This window comes from Sinocyclocheilus grahami, unplaced genomic scaffold (genome assembly GCF_001515645.1).
Source record: "Sinocyclocheilus grahami isolate Dianchi unplaced genomic scaffold, SAMN03320097.WGS_v1.1 scaffold28.1, whole genome shotgun sequence".
Classification (NCBI taxonomy): domain Eukaryota; kingdom Metazoa; phylum Chordata; class Actinopteri; order Cypriniformes; family Cyprinidae; genus Sinocyclocheilus; species Sinocyclocheilus grahami.
Genome location: NW_015505207.1, coordinates 1,597,501 through 1,619,056, shown reverse-complemented (window position 1 = coordinate 1,619,056; position 21,556 = coordinate 1,597,501). Strand labels below are relative to the sequence as shown.

Sequence of the window (21,556 nt, the reverse complement as noted above, 5' to 3'; positions counted from 1 at the left end):
CTTATATACTTATATATATATATATATATATATATATATATATATATATATATATATATATATATATATATATATATATATATATATGCGCGTCACTGCCTGGATATTAACCCTGATTTTTTTTTCTTTACATGTGAAAGCAAAACATCCCAAATAACCTTTAAATTACAATACATGAAGGGCCATACCCCTATAGTTACATGAATTGTGACTTTCCATTAATGTGTAAGGCTCTTAGACAAAGCTAAAAGGCATTTCTTTTAACTTTGACATTAGCAATATGGTGACGCATTATTGGTTACTTTTAGTGACCTTGGGTATTCAAGGGTGTTTGACCTTCGACCCGTGGAGACCACATATGCTACCCTTTGAACTTAAGAAATCCTCACTGTTCAAAGATTATAATAAAACAAGTGCTGGCCTTCTCCCTCCGTTACGTCGTTTCATAAATAACAGGCAACGAAAAATCACATTTACTCACAAGCTGGTTTTAAACATTTATTATTTATGACATTATCGTCATTAAGTTTTGTTGTAAGTGCAGCCTACTCAGCAATCAATACGACTGAATTATTTTTAAAGACACTCTTAAATACGGTCTGTCCGTCCAACACAATTCAGAGGTAAACGTTGGGATGTCGTAAATCTCAATTAGAATGCATAGTTTGTAATGCTTCTGTCACATTAACCGGCATACATCGTGGTTCCATTCATTCCAAATTAAGACCCTTGACAAAGCTGACAGGCATGATGGCTTATGCAGGAAATCACAACACTTTTAGTTACTACAGGTGCAGGAGAGATACGCGAGGAGAGATACACATGCTTTATATATACATAAAAATAAGAAAATCTCATGAATGCTTTTTTTTCTTCAAGGTTTGATCAATTTGGGTATGCAGTTTTACCAGAAATGTCTGACCAATGAAATACATTTGTTTTAATCTGTATATTTTTAGTATTGTTAGAAAAGCATGTGACATCAAATTTGTAAGCAGAATTGTTATTTTTTTGTTGAGGTTTAAGGGTGGGGCTGTTTAACCTTCTGCTGTACTTTAGTAATTAGTTTTTTAAATAATGATTTGGAATATGGTAACAACTGCCCTGAAGCATTTTAAAAGATGTCTTTGAATTAAGACATATTAAATCAATGGCATACACTTCCTGCTGAGTTCAACATGGACTCTAAAAGGGCGTGGACGTGCTTCATGACACACACGTAAAGCACACACAAACAAACATGAGATGAAATTATGTGAAAAGTAATACGTTTCTTATACATTATATATATATAACATTATAAAGAATAATGTCACAGAACGCTTTTGGAAAGATTATTGACAGATTTTTTTTCTAAAATATGTCAAGGGTCGTTTCTTTTCTTCTGTACTTTCTGCACAGGAATCTAGTGCAGCGCCCATTGGACCGAATATCTAATGTTCAAAATTGCAGTTTTTAAGCACAGATAACCCGTAAAAAAACATTTGTTGCATTTAAATTTAATTTTTAATTTAAAAATGCATGATAATGTTGATTATGTAAGATTATATTACGATAAACCCATCTGGATAAAGCAGGTTACTAGAAAGAATTCCATGAATGTAGGCTCTTGCAATTTCTGTTTATTAGGGCGTATAGCCTAATCGTTTGTTTGGTTGAATAAAAACCACATGTAAGATTTTGTTTTATGTATCTAATAATTTAGTTTTACCTATATGCCTGCATTGAAACAATTAGAAACAAATAAGTTTGGTATAGCATGCGTTTGTTTGTACTTGTAATTTTATTTCCAATGTCCCAGTTGTATCCTTAGTCTGTTCTGTCTGTCAGCATAATGAAACGATTTATTTGACCGAAGAAAATTAATTTGATTTTTGCTGAATTCATGCTTGACAACGTTTTATTTATTTATTTAATTATATGATTTGAATTTAATTTCTAAATATATTTCAAACGATGTGTGGGGGTGTTGCACAATATGCTCCGCGTGTGTAGTGTCACTGTTTTGTGCAAAGAGAAAAACAACATCCTTCCACGTGTGTGTGTGCGTGCGTGCGTGTGTCTCGGTAAACAGATTTGCCTGTAACTTTGTGAGCACAACTTTCTGGAGTGAACAGTGATGAAGAGAGTGAGGGGGCGGAACCCCGCTGAGCCTCTGCGCTGAAAGACAGCCAATCGCTTCGTTCTCTTAACTGCCAGTCACCGAAATCTGTCCAATACCCGCAGTGCCATTTCTAAACTCTATTCCCCACTGTGTCCTCCAACTGTTGTATGTTCTGCCAATCGCTTGAGGACAGAGTGGGAAAAGGAGCAAGCAGAGTTAGAGGCAGGACAAAAGAAGTTCTATAGACGGCCATATACATATAGTTTAATGGTTTCAGAAGGCCCGTAGTTGGAGAAAACAATAGCGGTGAGCGTGGACATGACAGCGTAGTGATGGAGCCCCCTTTCAGCAAGAGGAATTCGGCGATAAGATTAGCGGATTTGGCATCGACTCAAGCCCTTCCTCATCAGAATATGACAGGCTTCCCGGGGATAGGGGGGCATCACCCGCACTCCCACCATGCCCACCTCCACCCTGGGGAGATGGGCAACGACCCCGGAGTGGCTCTCACTCCATTTGGACCCGAGCACATGGCACAGACCAATGCTCTCAAACTTAGTCCCTCTCAGCCTGTTCAAAGCCATCCCGAAGCCCAGACCGCGGCATCTTTCACGTCTCCTCAGACCACAGTTGGTTTCCCCGTGGCTCACCCCCACACAGGCTACACCACCAGCAGGGACTTCATCCTCAGGAGAGAGCTCTCAGCCTCTGCTATGCATGCACTTGGCGACCAGCATAGTTCCGCCTCCTCCCCTCATCACCATGGCATGTTCATTTCCCCAACAGGTGCTTATGGGCACGCGGAAGGTGGTGCCCATCCACTTTTCTCTGGACTGCACGAGCAAGCGGCCCCAGGTGCCCACCACCACCACCATGCCCTCAACGGGCAGATGCGTCTGGGTCTACCGGGGGACATCTACGGCAGGCCAGAGCACTTCGGCCACAGGCCCGAGCACTATGGATCTTCTTCTCTGCACAGCTACAACTCCATGAACTTAAATGTGAACCTCGCCACGGCTCCTCACGGAGCCACGGGGGCGTTTTTGCGATACATGCGGCAGCCCATCAAGCAAGAGCTCATCTGCAAGTGGATTGACCAGGAGCAGACGTCCAAGAAGCCTTGCTCCAAAACTTTCAGCACCATGCACGAGCTCGTCAACCATGTCACGGTGGAGCACGTCGGGGGACCGGAGCAGAGCAGTCACGTCTGCTTCTGGGAAGAGTGTCCGCGCGAGGGGAAGGCGTTTAAAGCCAAGTACAAACTAATCAATCACATCCGCGTGCACACGGGCGAGAAGCCGTTCCCGTGCCCCTTTCCCGGTTGTGGTAAAGTATTCGCGCGCTCGGAAAATCTCAAGATTCACAAGAGGACGCACACAGGTTAGTGAAAAGTCGACCGATTCTTTGAAAAAACTTTAGTGGTCTGTTATTGAACGTGTTTGCGCAACTTGGCAGGTAATCGAATTTTCTTGATATGTAGACTACCAAACGTTAGTTAGCCTACTATGGGGGAACAAAATCACTTTTTGTCCCCCCGCCTCATGCACAAATATCCCCCATTCATACAGAAACAAGGTTAAGGAGGTTGTTTCTTTACAGTGCCTATTCGCCAAGCAAAAGTATCCCTTGGTGTCGCTAAGCGTCATGAATTTCCTTCGAAAATTCAGCGAGAGATCAACGTGAATGTTGTTGCTGCTTGGACACATGGAAAAAGCACTTCCGACACTACGCTGCTATATAAGCAGACCAGTGTTTTTGCGTCTTTTGTCTTTGATGCATGCAATTTTATATCAAAGAGAGGTGCTCAAACGTGAGCGTGAAGACATGAGGCTGCAGTTGCATTTGAATGCTACGTGTTTAACATAAAAATATAAAGACCAAAAAAGGGAAAGTACGAATTGTTTTATAGGCTGCAGGTAAAATAGTAACACGAAGTTTTCGGCACGTGTTTGTCTCCTTTAAAGCCACAGGGAATGACAAACAGTGTCTGAATAGATCCATACTAATGTAAATATGGAGAATGGGTCAGCCATGGGGCATTTACTACATTGTGATTAACCAAACTATGGTGATATCTTAGCAGAGCAAAGAAGGCCTCTACTTCTGATGTTCTTCTAATGTATTCTAACAAAATGATATGCGTGTGTGCTGTGCATGATATTTAATATTATGGTATTTAATAGATATAAAGCTCTTTCTCCAGTTAGTCTATAAAATATGCACTCACGTGACCATTTGTTATTGCAAGTTGTTAAAAAGTTGCAGGTATTGTTTAGGTTCTTTTACTGTATATCTGTATCATGTTATGCTCACAACACGTGCTGACGTAGGAGTACATTTACAGGGGTCGTAACATGGTGGTATCTTAAATCATCATAGAATATGTGTAAAATTCACCTATGGTATTTTTTTTTAACAAGTCCCGGGATGACACAGTGAATCAGTGCAACGTGTACTGTAATTTTGATATGATTTGGATGTAAAGCCGGGTCAGTTCTTTTACTCCAAGCAATCTGATGCATATGGCGGGCCGAAATGTTTTCAGTACTTGACTCGGTTGCATATCCAGTAAAAATAATAATAAAAAAAGAGTTTTGGCAAGCTTCAGTCAGAGAAAATGAGAGCGTTTGCAGATTGGTTGCATAAGTCATGTGGTGCGCCTGAACATTCCATGTGTAATAGCAGAAAATAAGTAGGCTACTGTGGGGTTACAGTGATAATGTTGTGATTTTCGAAACGAAACCATCCAATACCAGTGCAGCTATTATTTTCTTGTAAACAAGAAAATGTAAATTTTTATGTCTAATTGCTCTGTTTTTTCTCCTTTGCCAGGTGAGAAGCCGTTCAAATGTGAGTTTGATGGCTGTGACAGGAAATTCGCCAACAGCAGTGACAGGAAGAAGCACTCTCACGTCCACACGAGCGATAAGCCTTACTTCTGTAAAGTGAGGGGTTGTGACAAGTCGTACACACACCCGAGCTCCCTGCGCAAACACATGAAGGTTCACTGCAAGTCTCCTCCGCCCCCTTCCGCCAACACGGGCTCCTCTTACCATCCCTCGTCCACGACGATCGGTGATGCCCTCTCACCAAACCTAGAGCCCCACAGGAACCGTTCGTCGAACCTTTCGCCTCAGGTGACCAACCTAAACGAATGGTACGTGTGCCAAGGGAGTGCTGGACCAAACAATCTACACACCCCCTGCAGCGATGTGCCAACGTCGGAATCCGACGACGAGGACTCTTTCAGACACACAGATCCAAGGGCAATGCTCTGATGTGAACAGCAAGGAATACATTCATTATAAATGGTCCACATGAAAATAATAATAAAAAGAAAACATCAAAATTCAAGGGTTGCAATTCGAAGAAGTGGAACACCTATGGATGTCAGTGGGTGAAGAGATTTTGCCCCCCCCCATAAATGCAATTTATGTTTCATATGATAAGCAGTTGTCACACGAAAATCTTGTACATTTTTTAAGATTTTACCTGACTTGTCGAGATAAAATAACTTGAGCTCAAGATTTATCAATTATGTTTAGGCAGTTTTTTTATATTACACCCCTTTTGTTGCACAGAAATCTTTTTATAGAGAATCGTTTTACACGTTTAATGTCTGAGGGGCAAAAATTGCAGTGACAATAATTTTAAGTTTTTACTTGTATATTGTCAGTGTCAAAAAAAAATGAATGGGTGGAGTCTTTGTTAAAGTTTATACACTAACTGTGGTCAGGACGGTTTTTGTGATATTTAAAATATTTAAACCTATATTTTATGCAAAATCAATGTAACTCTGATTAAAGAGTACGAAATATGTCCACTGAGACCCTAAATAATGTATCGTTGACAGGCCTATCCCTGACTGATTTGTAAATAGTATATGGTATTGATGATTGTGAATGTTTTCGTAGCGTTTCAACAAGGTTTGTACGTTGTAATTTATTTGCTGGTATTAATGTTGGTCTGGAAGTACAGATACACCAAAGAATAATATAATTTTGGTGAAAAGAAGTGATGCTTTTTATCGTGTTCTGTAAAAAGGTCTTACTTGAATAGGCTGTATAATGTGAAGAATCTTTCGCATGAACCGTGTAGTAACTCTTTCTGTTGAGGTGCATGATGGTGTTGATGGAAAAAAACGTAAGAAGGTCGTGAAGAAATTTGATGTTTGTGTATAGATATATGGAAAACTTGAATAAAAGGCAGGACGTGTAAATATGGTCTTTTCAGTAAAAAAAGGCCTTGATTCATTCTTTGATGTGTGCGTATTTCATGTAAAATTCAGCAGATTTCCAAGTTATGGTTTAAACTAATTGTCCAATGAATATCACTGTTGCGGTAAGAAGTAATGCTTACTTTTCTGTAAAAGTCGGGACAGTAAAGCTAACCAAACGAAACAGCAAAGTTCTACAAAACACTTTCTAAACATTTTTTTTTCTTGATTTTCTCCTGAATGAAAATATTCCTTGGCCATTCAGTATCATTTCAAAAGAGAACCATCACTTAACTAATAGTGCACGTTATGAGCAAGTAGCATAGCACAAAGCCAACAATGCATGAATCATTCATGGGAATATAAAACATAAAAGCTGCCCGACAATAAGAAGAAAGGAAAACACTTTCTAAACATTTTTTTTTCTTGATTTTCTCCTGAATGAAAATATTCCTTGGCCATTCAGTATCATTTCAAAAGAGAACCATCACTTAACTAATAGTGCACGTTATGAAAAGTAGCATAGCACAAAGCCAACAATGCATGAATCATTCATGGGAATATAAAACATAAAAGCTGCCCGACAATAAGAAGAAAGTTGTATGGAGAATATGAAACAAAGTCCCCCGTCTTATTTCCTTCATGAAAACGCACAATAACAGTTTCAAAGTACCCCTGTCCCAGACTATAGACTCAGAATTGACCAGCGCAAGTCCTGCACCACTTCAAAGAGCTCCACAACAGAACGGAAGACTGCACGGTGCGTTAGGATTTCTATGGGTCCCATTTGAATATTTATGGAAGAAAAACTACTAACTGCCGCTAAATGGTCAATCATCAAAGCAGAAACCTCTCCCACGAACCGTCTTGTGCCTTAAAATCGGCGTGTTCGACATTTTATATCAGCGCAGATACAGGCATCCTGGACATTTCATATGGCGGGTTGAAAATGTGTGTGAAGAAAGTTCTAAAACGTCTCCTAAGAAAGGTTGATTTTTATTTTCATGCTAATGAACATCACTCTAAACCCTATGGAATAAAGCAAACAAGTTGGTGACTCGTTGGAGATTGTAAATCTTGCGTTTTGTGTCAGTGAAACGCCCCATAAATAGTGTGAAGTTCAAGGGCGCTTCATAAAGCGCGTGTGTGTTTACCGGACACTGGAAAAAGGACAGTTCAATTGGAAACACTCTATTAACATACAGTCGCACTGACCTTTAGTTTCATGCTACGTTAGAGCAGTCAATTTGCTCTTCATCGGAATCGCTCATATTTTTGTTCCCAAATCTTTGAAATCCCTCGCGCGTATTAACGTTTAATTCGGAAATAAGCGCGCGCTCTGCCCATCTATTGTCCCCGAACTATTATTGGCTCAAGGAAAGAATGATCTTCTATTTATTTAAAACAAGTGCCCTCTGAATAGTGCAAAATAAACACGGTGAAAAAATAACCAAAGAGATAGTCCCCTTGGACTGAAAAGGGGGGACTTCATAAAGCTGCAGCAGTCACAGCTGAATGGGGGACGCTTTGAAGTAGAACTTATTATCTGAGGAATACTTTTCGGTCGTCCTAACGACGCTATTGAATCGAAAAGCTACCCCCTTTGTCAGCGATTTGTTCTCCTTTAGTGCAATGCCCGTGGAAATCACTTACATGGTCTACCTTAACATGCAGCCTGCAAATCAGTAACTCCAAGAGTCAGACTCTCAGACGCCACTTTTCAAAAGACAATGCAGAAGTCAGTGTGAAAACGCAGCGAGTTCTCTCCCGTTTTGCCTTTATTGGACAGAATGATCACATCAGAGGAGGCTGTTTTCTACAGTCTAGTCAGATTTCACACCGTCAGCTTCTCATTATGCGTTTGACGAGGGTTCAAAGTATCCGAATCATTGTGCACCCTGTTTTAAGCGACGCACCAAGAGCATGTGAAGCACTTGCAATGAAAAGAAAACATTACATTTTGCCATACTTTCTCCATTTGCAAAAGTGCGCTTCACACTTTATCTGTTTGAACGGCACACATACACTCTTAAAAATAAAGGTGCTTCACGATGCCATAGATTCGAAGAACCTTTTTATCTAAATGGTTCCATCAAGAACCTTTAACATCTGAAGAACCTTTCTGTTTCACAAAAGGTTCTTTGTGGCGAAAGAAAGGTTTTTCATGTTACAAAAAGGTAAGAAAGAGATGGTTCTTTAAAGAACCTTTGACTGAATGGTTCTTTGTGGAACCAAAATTGGTTCTTCTATGGCATCGCTTGAAGAACCTTTTGAGTGTATGTTCAACTCACACTGCCAGATTTCTTCTGCGAGCTTGCAAAGACTCCGAGGTAAATTACGGCACCAATGGAATATTTGCCATGGTGTTTGAGTGTCTGTAGGGAGGGAGAGAGAGACAAGTGCAATAAATATTAAATGACACAAATATAATTCCAAAATCATATTAAATGAATTGCGCATGGTTCTTACAATTCCTCTTTTAGTTTGGTCAACCTCCAAGCTAAGGATAATTAAAATTGTACACTTGTCAACCAGGTGTAAGATTAAATCTATTTTTTTTAAATCAGTGTAAAAAAAGGATTTGATGCTTTCTTGTTTAAACTATCCTAAATATAGTGAAATACAATTATAATAAATTTTTAAGTTAATTAAATAAAACCATAACTGAGCATAACATTTTATTCATTAAAACGATGTGACATTTTATCAATTATTTTGCTATTTAAACTTAACTTTAAGTCACATTATTAAATCAAAATAGAGACATTGTTAAAATATTGGTCTAGCATAAAAAAGCCTTAAACAAATGGCTTGTCATTCGGACTCTTTAAAGACAGTTACGAGAGAAAAACGGTGCACGAATAAACATTTTAAAAGAGCCCAACTAAATTCTTCTCCTCCAAACCATTTCAAAATAATAACAACTTGAAGTATGCGAGGTATTATAAACATCCGTTGAGTGTTTTACCACAGTATGCTTTGAAGACCAAGAAAACTGGGCACATATTCATTCTCCAGGCACTCTGCCAAACTCTTCCAAGCACCCTACCTGCCTACTATCTTAAGTTTCCCGAATAAGTGAGAAAACACAATCCAGTTGCAGCTGCAGGGCTGCATGTTTCCTCCCTGCACTCCGAGACTGAACTCGAAAACACGGACAAGAAAACTTTTGACGCATGGGCGAAAACTCATGGGGTGTTTATACAGTGCAACGTGAGTACATGTTTTATGAGCTCAACTCTGAAGAAAAAAGCTTGCTGCATGCTTTTATCGTTGTAACTAAGAGTCGCTTAGCGCACTTATTGATTAGGTGTTGTGCTTGTTCTTCGTGCATGCGTCTAAATAAGAGGCTGTTGAGAAAGTTTGCCGTCCCATTAAGTTAGAGGCCGGATGAGTAGTTGTTTGCTATTTGCTCTGAAAGCTAGAGCCGGACTCAGACAGCTGTGAGTTCACCTATTAGCCCCGATGTCTTTCCCAAAAGATTGCTTGAGTTAAACATCTGACAATGAGCGCTCAGGGGTGCCGCTCGCCTGACCTCCACTCGCTTTTAATAGTTTCATAGGAACTTCATTAAATCAATTACTCCACGAGCACATCATCATTTATTTGTACTTATCGCTCAAAACATTCTTTGCTAACACTTTCATGAAGAAGTCATTAACAAACACTATCACAAAACTCTTTACAGGTCAGCTATTTAAATACACATTTAAAAATACATGAATCAAAGTTGGAGACATTTCAAATGATTTGTTTGGCAATAGAATGATGTTTGTTAATATTATATTCATATAATTAAAATTATTATAACGTGTTGCACATTTTTGCGACAGCATAATTAGCCTACGTGCATTTTTAAGAGCCTGTGTTCAATTTGATTTTTTTTAGAGTTTGTAAGCTCTGTAATGCAGGATTTGTTTGCTACATTCAGGACATTTACTTTCACGGTTAACATTTAAAGTTTCCTGTGTCCCATTTAGATTTTGTGTAGCTCTCGTAACATTGTCTTTGAATTAGTGAGATATGCATGCCCGGTTTTACTAGGAACATGTCTTGATATTCCGGTAAATTTAGAGGAAAAAATATATCAAAAAGTATAATTTTAGATTAACCAGCAGGAACGTATCAATGTGAACTGACTGCAAAGGTTTGTTTTAGAAATACACATTGTAAGAAATTAGTCAATACTTGTATCTTAATGTAGTTAAAATATATATAAAAAAAATATGTGTAAGTAAACTGACAGACATGTATAGTAAAGAAAATAGTTATCTGGTGATTGCATTACCTTGGGTAGTGATATTAGTGACATTACTGCTCATGCAATTTTTTATTTATGTTTACAGTGTTTACTGTTTATCTTGTGGGCACATCATGTGTAAAGGAAAAAAATTAAAAGATTTTTAAATTTTTTGGATAAAATACAAGATAAAATTTGAAATTAAACCTCAGCATATGCACCACAGAGTTGAACCCTTTTATCCTTAGCACATATGAATCATCTTGCCTGTCTGCATGAGACAACTGTCATCATATCTGGCCTCTCCTTAACATCTGTGGGCCTCCAAACTTGGTGCTGGTCCAAATATGGATCCCCAGGATTGGGAGGCTTTCCAAGGCACTTGGTGATGAGAGCAAGGTCGTCCACGGACATGTCCAGGAGCCAGAGCTCTACACCTGGTCCGTTCAGCCTATGCAGCACATGAACCAAACCTCAGAGCCACGCGACCAATTCTCTGCTTGCCTTGTATTTGACAGGTCCTGTTTAAATGGCTCTAAATGCAGGTCTGGACTTCTAATAGAAAAACACTCCATCCATGTGGCAAATGTTCAGAAGCATTTGCGGACTGGGCCTTGACATGAAAGGATGTCAGTGTCTTATATAAAAGCAGTTTGATCTAAAAAATATATATATATATATTTTTCAGTCTTGTTTAACGAGGAGAGTGGACACAGTTAAGGTAAAACTACTTTACACACAGTATGCATGTTCTGTTTACCAGTGTTGTTGGTAGATGTATAAGACTGTGTAAGTAAATTGAAAAATGCATGAGTAATACAAAAATTATTTTACTTTATTTTATGTAATATTAAGTATTTTAGATAATTTGATATACACTGCAGTACCATGAGCAAAATTTTTTATATATTTTTTTATAAATAAGAAAAAAGAAAAAAAGAAAAAAGAAAAAGAAAAAAGGAGGACTTTGTACCATACAATTCCATATTTAATGACTACCTTATGCTAATATTCAAGACAAATTAAGTTAAAAAGTCTAGAAAGTTATAAGACCCATTCTCAACTGTACTTAAATACTTAAAAATACTTTAAAAAAACTACCATGAGCAACACATCAGAGTTGTGCCTCATCTTTCATAGAGGAAAAGGTCAACATTCAGTGAGAGGAAATCATCCTGCACAGCTGGACAACCACAGTGCTGGATCATCTCAGTAAGAGAAAAGAAGAGAGAGCGAGTACAAATATACAACTCTCAAGTGTAAGGATAGGAAGGGATGAGGAAAAAGAATAGAAGAACAGTCAAAGCCCTCAAAAAGCCAGTCCACTTCTATATTACTGTACTTTACAACTCCAATGGTTAGATTAAAACTCTCCTACCTTAAGTATACAGTCTATTTTTTCAGTAAAGGCCTAATCCATGCTCAATAAACCTGTAAGCTCACCTATAGAATCCCCTGCACTACCCCTAGTGCGTCACCAGCCACCAGAACCCCCTGCTGGACTCACAAGGGTGGCGAGATGTTCTTAAACACTATAAGCCACTTTCTCTGTTTCAAGCTGACCTTGGAATGGCCATTAGACATGGCTTTGAACTACTGGAACTATCTCTCATAGACCAGTGTCAAGGGTCCCCCTGAGTTGATAATGACTTGCTTTCATAACTGCTGTGACATTTTGTGAAGGTACGCTAGGCGTGCTCACAGGCCATATCTCCAGAATGCAATGCTTCCTTTCCCCCTAAGCAGGTGCGAATCCGAGCTGCATAGTCTGCGATTTACAGTGCTGTGTTTGCGCATCCGGAATAAGTATAGGCCCGGGCCCACGCATATGTCCGGCCTTGATAAGCATTTCAGCTCACTACAGTGTTGACATAAACTCAGAATTACCATAAAAAGATTAGTGACTATACAGTGGTGATGTTTGCTTTAAATATCACTGCCACAGTTCCTTGATGAAGCTAATTACCATATGCCATGCCATTATTGTTGTCTCCCTTGGATCAGTTGCTTTTGCTTATATTATTATTATTATTTTAAAATCATAAAAGGGCCTGGTAAATTAATAAATGTATTGCAATGAATAATGGCAATTACATTGAGAAAAAAAAGAAGCTATAAAATCCACTAGAACTATGTACTATTCGTTTTAGTTTTTGATGGGATTTAAAGAGTCTAGTAAAACAGATTTTTAAAAGTCTTTTCAGTCCACTTCTGCTCTTGGTGGTTCAAATATTATCGCTCCATCTCATAGAAAGCCCACAACACTGCCAGGTCACCGTAAAAGTCTGATGTTAAAATCTGAATCTTGTAGGCTGCTGAATGTCTAGTTCCTGTAGATGGAAAAAGAGATAAATGAACTCGCTCGCTGTGCCCTTACATAAATGAGGGTTGATGAAACTGATGATAGGCTCAGGCTGCTGAAGAAGTGATCCCAGTGGAGACCTTACAGTGGTCTGTCCCACTCACAAGACAAATTATATAATTAGGCGCATGTCTTAGGGGATGGCCACCTTTGCCCCTTTCTTGACATCTTCAATGTTAAATGACAGCATATCTTGCTAAAATAACTGAGCAAATTCATCTTGGTGACATACACAGAATTCTCTTTACAGTTGTATTAATTGTCTGGTTTTGAGAAATCCCATGAAATTGACAATATGGGCTCAAGGGAAACATAACATTTGATTATAAAGATGATCATGATTCTTGGGCAGGCCTGTCAGAGAGATCTGCATGAATCAAAAGCAAATTATTCAAACAGTACAGTAATTTGCATGAACAATATTGAAAGAATCTATGAATAAAATGCAGTGAGGTATGCTTGAATACATTGAATGGATTAATTTGAGGAAGAATAAGACAGAGTTGTCCTTTTTTAATGTAAGGCACTTCGCTTGCGTTAATTTTAGTATTGTTTTAACGTTTTTGAGAATCGTCGCACTAAAATATGGGCGCGTTTGTCTTGTTTTGAAACCCGTATGTTTTATTCTTTTGTTATGTCTTGTTGTATGTGTTATTCTTTTATTGTTATGTCTTGTTTTATTCACGTATGGAAAATTATCATGCATGCAACAAAACAGAAACGCCCTCGCGGACAGCTTCCTTTCATCACCTCGTGCTTATCACCGGCATTGTCAAAATGTTCGTTGCGGGCCGCGTGCTCCGCAAGGGGCTCCGATTGAAAAAGCAGAGCCCGGGCTCCTGCCTCGTCCAGGCAGGGTTAAGCCACCTCTCCAACCAGGCGGCCCCCAGCGGAACCCTCATTACTTTGGCTCCCGGAGCAGTCAGCTGTGCTGTGGTTCAGAGAAGAGAGGCTCCTAACCTGAGCATCACTGCTTCCACACGCCAACAACATACGCGCCTTCACCAACCTGATTTGACAGCTCACGCTCAACTACAGCCTGCTGGAACATAGACATGATAAAAATACATTCCCTTTGGTTCCCCGTGAAATGTCGCTGTCTCACGTTTGCTAGGAGTATATGACAGCACTTAGTTTGACTTGAGACACTGTTTGGCGTCAGGTTTTGTTTGTTTAAATCTACTTCGAGTTATAATTTGGAGTGTTTATGCTCTCTGTATATTCAAATAAAGCTGCCATTTCAGCGTGCAGGGCTTTGAGGTGTGAGGTTTCATCCCTCCATGTGGTTCCCACATTTTATATTATGCGTAAGGTGCTCTGACGACTAGCCGGTTATACGTTATGGAGAAAGAAGTAGATTAGTAACCCATTTTTATTTGTTTATCTATTTATTTGTAGTTTAAATATAGCTGATAAAATAATTATTTCCACAGAAGCTTTCTGAAGGCCACAAATATAAAAGCAATAAATAGCTTAGACAAAAAGGAGGGCCAACACCATTAGCATTTTTAGGCAATGTTGAACTGAAAACTCACAATTCATCTTGAAGTGAGAAATAAAGGTTGTCATACTATGCAAAGAAAAAGGGCATGATAAAATGATTCACAAGCCCCTAATCCTGCTTTCCTGTGCCAAGTGTTCCTTACATGCTGGTCGGATTCAATTCACTGTTGCGAATTAATTCATTATTATTTAAAACATTAATTAGCATGTATTTATTTAAGAGTCGCAATAATAAAATAAACTCTTATGTTCTTATCTTTAAATAAGACCGGTGAACAGGTCGGTGCATAAAGCAAGCAAGTGACTTAAGTAATCAAAAGTGTGGTGAAGATGTCACATTTTGCGCCGGACATGTTGTGTTGATATTGGGTAAAACCATGTCAGCTTAGGCTTCCTTATTATACAAATTTCGAAAGAAACAATTAAGTATATTTCAGATGGAACTCATCTGGGTAGAAGTGTTTCTTTCCACAGTAAAAGCTCTCTCGAAGATATCAAATACACACTGCTGGTCGGATTCAATTCACTGTTGCGAATTAATTCATTATTATTTAAAACATTAATTATCATGTATTTATTTAAGAGTCGCAATAATAAAATAAACTCTTATGTTCTTATCTTTAAATAAGACCGGTGAACAGGTCGGTGCATAAACCAAGCAAGTGACTTAAGTAATCAAAAGTGTGGTGAAGATGTCACATTTTGCGCCGGACATGTTGTGTTGATATTGGGTAAAACCATGTCAGCTTAGGCTTCCTTATTATACACATTTCGAAAGAAACAATTAAGTATATTTCAGATGGAACTCATCTGGGTAGAAGTGTTTCTTTCCACAGTAAAAGCTCTCTCGAAGATATCAAATACACACTTTTTTTTTTATTTAAACCAAAACATTAACAAACATTTTCGTTTATATATAAACAATCTTTTCGAAATACGGATTTAGATTCACTAAAACATTTCAAATCTAAAGTCTCTGAACGAACTCAAAGAAACATATACAAAATTAGATCTTGCAGTCGAGTTAAAAATGTGCCTTTTCTGACAGGCAAAACTTGTCAGAAACGACATAAACTTTCAAGAAATTGTATGTATAAATGTCGAGAAACCTGTGCTTTTTCTCTGCGGAATTATGGCTTATAAATTTCGGTTTTGCCTTTAATCAAATGTCCATTCCAACAGGTTTGGAAGATTCTTCTCACCCTGATGTATTTCTTGTAGTAGTTATCTAGGAATAGGTTAGCTACTCACTCAGGGGCTTTTTTTCTTTCTAGTAAGATGTGATTAAAAAATTCGATAACTCTAATTTCAGTAGGGATGTTTCAAACGCATTTTTAGCAAAATTGAAAAGTTTTTGTTGCGATGGATATTTATAAAGCAATTCATACATTCATGCATGTTTACGAAATACAAAAGAGCATTAAAGAATTCCCCCTTCCAATCAAGTTCAACCAATTAAATGTATTTATCTAATTCAAAGCCAGAAAGTTGTGGCCGCCCTGCCTTAAACAGCGGTATTCACTCTTCACAAAGATCTGGGTCTATAGGACAAACATGTTTAATTGGATTAGCAGAGATGATGTCATAAACTACAATTAAGAGCTCGACTGTGCAAACACAGGCACGCGCTGAACGAGAGGAGCATAAGAATAGGAACGTTACTGTAAATCATTATACGATACGATTACGAACAAGTTTAAGTTCAAGCTTTTGACAATTTAATTTTCAATCAATTCAAAGTTAGAATTTACAAAATAACAGATCAGAACCCAGTAGGCCTACTTAAAAAAAGATAGCTATAATTAACATTTAACAAAAGGTAAAACTAAAAAAAAAAAAAAAAGATATATATATAGAATGATTAAATGCTTTGGACTTTCTATCAAATTAATTACATTTCTTAGAGAGTAATTCAGTGACTGCAAACCATTAGAGAAACTAAACACAGATCATGTTTATATGTCCCGTCGGACTCATCGTCCTCCTCCAAAGTGTTTATAATAGAATTCATAATCTGACTTTGTTAATGTTGTGATGTGACGCTATTTCTTTATCATTTTTGATAACACGGTTTTATCTATATACATCTGTGAATATTTTTAAGAGATAGAGTTAGACATATCACATTCATAACTAGCTGAATCATGACCTATTCAGCACCATATAGCCTATGTAATGTCTGTAATGGCTATTATCCTAAAAAGGTTCCCGCCGAGGGAAGAAACAATCTAATAAGTAATTTAAAGGTTTATGTGTTTCTTATGGCTTGTTTAATACCAGACACAGGGTGGACAGGGTAAGACCACTCACGGAGAACCTGTGTCAAGAGAAGGTGATAAACCAGCCGCTCGTGCTCTCATGACTCAGTACCTGACAATTAAGTGAGCTGGAAAAGATGCAAGCATGTGTAGGTGGTTTTAGGGTCACTCCACGATATAGCCAAAGTGTAGAGGCCTCTAGAACTAAATAATATCAACTTGAAATTAATACTAGGATTTCGCTTGCCGCCCCGGAAATTATGAGACAATGAAGAACCAGTTTAGCTGAATTGAACTCTTTTCAAAATTGATACAATTTGCACTATTATTTAACTGAACTGCACCAACACAGAACTGACTGGAGCTAAGTAATGACACTATTGTCTTTCAGCAGAATTCGAATCGTTTCCAGTTCCATAGCTGAGTTTCTATAATTGACTTTGCTATATATTTTCCTGTTAAGTACCGTGAAGCTGCTTTGAAACAACCTGTATTGTGAGAGTTATAGAAATACATGTGATTTGGCTGACACCCTAAAAACGCAAATGCATGACGTCTTTTATCAGTATTTTACTTTTTTACACTCTGCAAAGCTTAATTTATCTTTAACGGATTGCAGTTGTAAATGAGCATCGATTTTAATTCCCAATGCACCTGTTACTCATTATAACTTCATGCAAGTACAGATATGAGCAGAGAGCGAACTATAAGAGCGGACAGATCATATATTCCTCTCGAATGCATCTGCACCGTTCTAGGGGGTTCAACTGCAAAAGTCCTAACAGCCAAGAAGCAATAAATGTCGCCTTTCTGAACAGCCATTCTCTTCCTGCCCCCAATTTTGACAGCATCCGGCGGCACACTTCTTAAAGTTCTGTTCTTCTTTCATCAGAAAGCCAGTGGGTGAGATGGTACAAGCTGCGCCAAGCAGTCAAGTCACACAGCAAGCTCACCAGCACTCAAAAGCGTATCTTTTTTTTTTATCGCATCCATGAAAGATACAGCGGAATTGTTTTAATTTCTCTCTAATTCATGAGCAGTTGTGTGATACTGAGCCAGCCGCCATAATATACATAAAACCATGATGCTCTGATTATCCTGGAGGCTATACGGGACAATTGCACCATTTTGTCACAACAGAAGGAAAAGTCCATTTGAAGGGGGGCTGCCATGGGCTTATAATTGGGGAATCCACCCGTGGGCTGTTCCTAAGATACTACTAACAGTGAGGTGGAAATTACATCTGCTCATAGTTCTCTATAACCCTGACGAAGATGATGTTATTACAATAAGATATAAAAACATAATATTGCTTAAAAACGGCAATCTTTTTTAAATTGTCTTCTTTATAATGAATGGAGTCATTCATCTCTATTAAAAACGAGTACACTTCATGGTACATTATTATTATTATTATTACCTCTATAAAAAATAGTATGCATTTTATTAGATTAAAATACTAATTCAAGTAACACAACAATGCACAAATAAACATTTTTCCACATTGTATTCCTTTTCTTAAGATGAACTTTCATGAATAAAGATACATGGGGTCAAGTCAGCTAAAAACAAAAAAAGTTTGGAAGACTTTTCTGTCGCACTGTAACGAGTCTGATTTACGTGGCCCCTCGACTAGAAGCCATAGCAACCGCAGACAAAGACCGGAGGAGCTTTACTGGGGTTTGTCCTTTGATCTGTCTCCATTTCAAATAAAGAGTCAGCTCAAAGTCTCCGGTTATTCAGAGAAAACTATCCTTCACTCAAGCACACATTCAGTATTCTGGCCAAACATTAAGCATACAATACCACACATGACCAATCAACTTTTTAACAGCTTATGAAAGGAAAAAAGGAGTATTCGGAAATATGGAACATGATTGAAAATAAAAAATTATTGAAAAGTCATGTGATAGCATTTATATTATAAGAAACAAACTCAAGCTGGATTGTGACACCAAGGTGTGCGCTATAGAAAAAAAAACAAGAGTTCTGACTGCCTCTGGTTATATAAAAGTAAAAACTAAAATAATTTAATTAAATAACCCATTATATTTTAATACGCTGCATTGCACCTAAAATAAAGAAAAACAAATAAAAACTATGTCGCGGAGTCCGTAAATCCTTTAAATCCCGTAAACCCTGAATCTTTGGCTACACAGATCAGTTTCAACATAATTAATAAAATTAATGGTGCCTTCAGTGCATGGATCAGGGTTAATAGCGTTGCTAAAAATAATGTCACTTGATCACACACCATAAAGGCACGAAACCCACGAAGTAAGGGGCAGTCAAAAAAAGCTTTAGTTTCATATCAATCGACAATCAAATATCTAATCTCACTAATTTTCTACAAAGGCTGAAGTGACTGAAGTTCAGACGTTATCATCTGAGCTCTTTTGTGTGCATGGGGTGTGTTAAAGGGACAGTTCACCCAAACATTTAAAATTTGCCACCATTTACTCACCCTCCAAACCTGCATGACTTTATTTCTTTTGCAGAACACAAAAGAAAAAAACTCTGAAGAATATTCCAGCAGTTTTTGTCCTCATAATAAAAAGTAAATGGGGTCCAAAAACAAAAAACAAAGAAACACACACACACAGTCTGGTCAGCTATCCTTGTGGGGACTCTCCATAGGCATAATGGTTTTTATACTGTACAGACCGTATATTCTATTGCCCTACACCAACCCTACCCCTAAACCTACCCCTCACAGGAAACTTTCTGCATTTTTAGAATTTCAAAAAACTTCATTCTGTATGATTTATAAGCTTTTGTATCCATGGGGACCACAATTTAGGTCCCCACCGTGACCTAACCCTAACCCTGACCAATTTACCTCCCCATGAGTCTGTGTGTAGTCAGGGTTAAGTCCCCGCCAGGATATATAAACCAGTATACACACACACACACACACACACACACACAAATAAATAGATTTAAACTTTTTCGATGAACTTTTCCATAATAGCCCAGTATTTCTGTTCCTATAAATTGTGTTTGAACAAAATATAAGCAAATGTAACAATTTGGCTAACTAAATGCAGGATGGCTTTAGATGAATCTCATGTCATTGGCCTATTGACCTACAGTCTCAAGCTCTGATTGAAAGTCTTGAAGACATGCTTAAAGAGCGCTTACAGAAAAAGGGCTTGTCTGACATGAGTCCAAAAAGAAGATTCCAAAGAAAATGAAAAATAAATGAGTGCAAAAGGCAGAGAGCATGGAAGGGGGGTGGCAGAGAGGTGTGGGCCGGGTGCCAGGCCGTCAGCTTACTGTCGAGCCCTTTGGGCCGCTCACAGCAGCGGCTTCCATCTTTCTGTCTGCGTCCCGAGGCTGGCACAGAGCTCGGGCCGAGTTGCTTGCTACAGACACTATTGATCACGCCATATTCATTCCCATTTTATGCACAGGCCTCTATTACCATAGTGACCAACTGAACCATCAACCATTCCCCCCACCCCCCTCCCAGACAAATCTGCCCTAGACATTTCTGCCAAATATGTCATCAGCTTGTGGGAGACCAGCAGCAAGAAGCGGGAACATAGCATACTGTAGAATGTATTCATGACAAACACAACATAAAAAACAACAACAACGCCCTCAACGGTGGAAAGGATGGTCATTCATTGGGAATGACATCCTGGAGTTTTATTTTAAAAGAGGCATACTTGACAAAGTGTGTGTTAGGAACACTGGTGAAATGGACAATGGCGGCACGTCTTTTGAGCACTTGGCCATGTCCACGATGACTTCGAAGCTGGATGGAGAGATGGGAACCACTGACCGGGAAACAAAGCCATGGAAAAATGCTGATATTTACATAGAGCGAGCCCTCGTGGAGCCCTTTGTGTACGTGTTTGCGAGTGAGCGTGTGGCACGCCGCGTAGAGCTTACGCCAGGGTGCAGACGCATTCAAGCCTTGTCTTGAAGAACAAACTGGCTTGCTGAGTCCTGTGAAACAAAGGCCTATAATTTAGAGTGGGTTTACAGGCTCATTCTCTCAATGTTGGTTTTAGTAAATTCGTGGTCGCTTCTTGGCAAATAGCGCTTTGATGTTCCAGGGCCTGGAGGAGCCTTTAGGCTGAATGGAAGCTCGACGGCAGGGCAGCTCTGTTTGTTTGCCCTTTCGTCAGGCGTGCACAACCTTTACCACGGCCAATCGTCTGCCCTGACACAGAGAGGCAGGGGCGGGCATGACACACACACAAATGCAAACTAATTCAGAAAATGGTAATGCACCAGGAATTTCAGAAGACAAAATAATCAGTCAATTCATCTGAAATCAACACATCAACTAGAACATCATCTCTGATGCTGGTTAAACAAATGCACAGGCCGTTTTTAGCTCTTGACGTGAAGTGCACGGCACAGCCAGCATGGTGCGGATTTTGATGTCTGAGGAACTCAGGTTTGGCTTACTTTCCCTGAACAATTGAAGCCATCGTGACAATGTTCTGAGCTTGCTTCAGAGATGGCATGTCAATCATACTGCCATGAAAGGTGAAAGCCCCCTAAGGAGAAGAGAACAGAACTATGGTTGAATAAACATAAAGGCAGATATTGTCTAGAAGAACATACCCTACTACACAGCAGCAATGCATATATGATACTACAAAGAAGGATAGGATGGCTATTCATAAATTCCCTATAGAAAACCAAGAAAAGCACCAAAGAGAGCCCACGTATATATATATGTCATTACATGTATTATATACGTGGGCTCTCTTTGGTGCTTTTCTTATATTATATATTCCTTTTGTAAGGGAAGTATTTATGTAAATGCATTTGTTACTGGTGTCTGATGTAGTGAATCAATAACATCCTGTTAGCTTCCAGTTTAAGCCTGTGTTTTATTCAAGTTGGTTGGGAA

General features: G+C 38.7%; 1 protein-coding gene and 1 pseudogene across 1 annotated transcript; one reads left to right on the top strand and one right to left on the bottom strand.

Moving 5' to 3' along the window:
• Window positions 1–2,134: 2,134 nt before the first annotated feature.
• Window positions 2,135–6,340, top strand: LOC107569541 (zinc finger protein ZIC 5-like). Its single transcript, XM_016255663.1, has 2 exons — window positions 2,135–3,484; window positions 4,937–6,340. The coding sequence occupies exons 1-2, from the start codon at window positions 2,437–2,439 to the stop codon at window positions 5,380–5,382; spliced, it is 1,494 nt and encodes a 497-aa protein (XP_016111149.1). The 5' UTR covers window positions 2,135–2,436; the 3' UTR covers window positions 5,383–6,340.
• Window positions 6,341–20,295: 13,955 nt separating this feature from the next.
• LOC107569531 (citrate lyase subunit beta-like protein, mitochondrial) overlaps window positions 20,296–21,556 on the bottom strand; it is a 73,337-nt pseudogene continuing 72,076 nt past the window's right edge.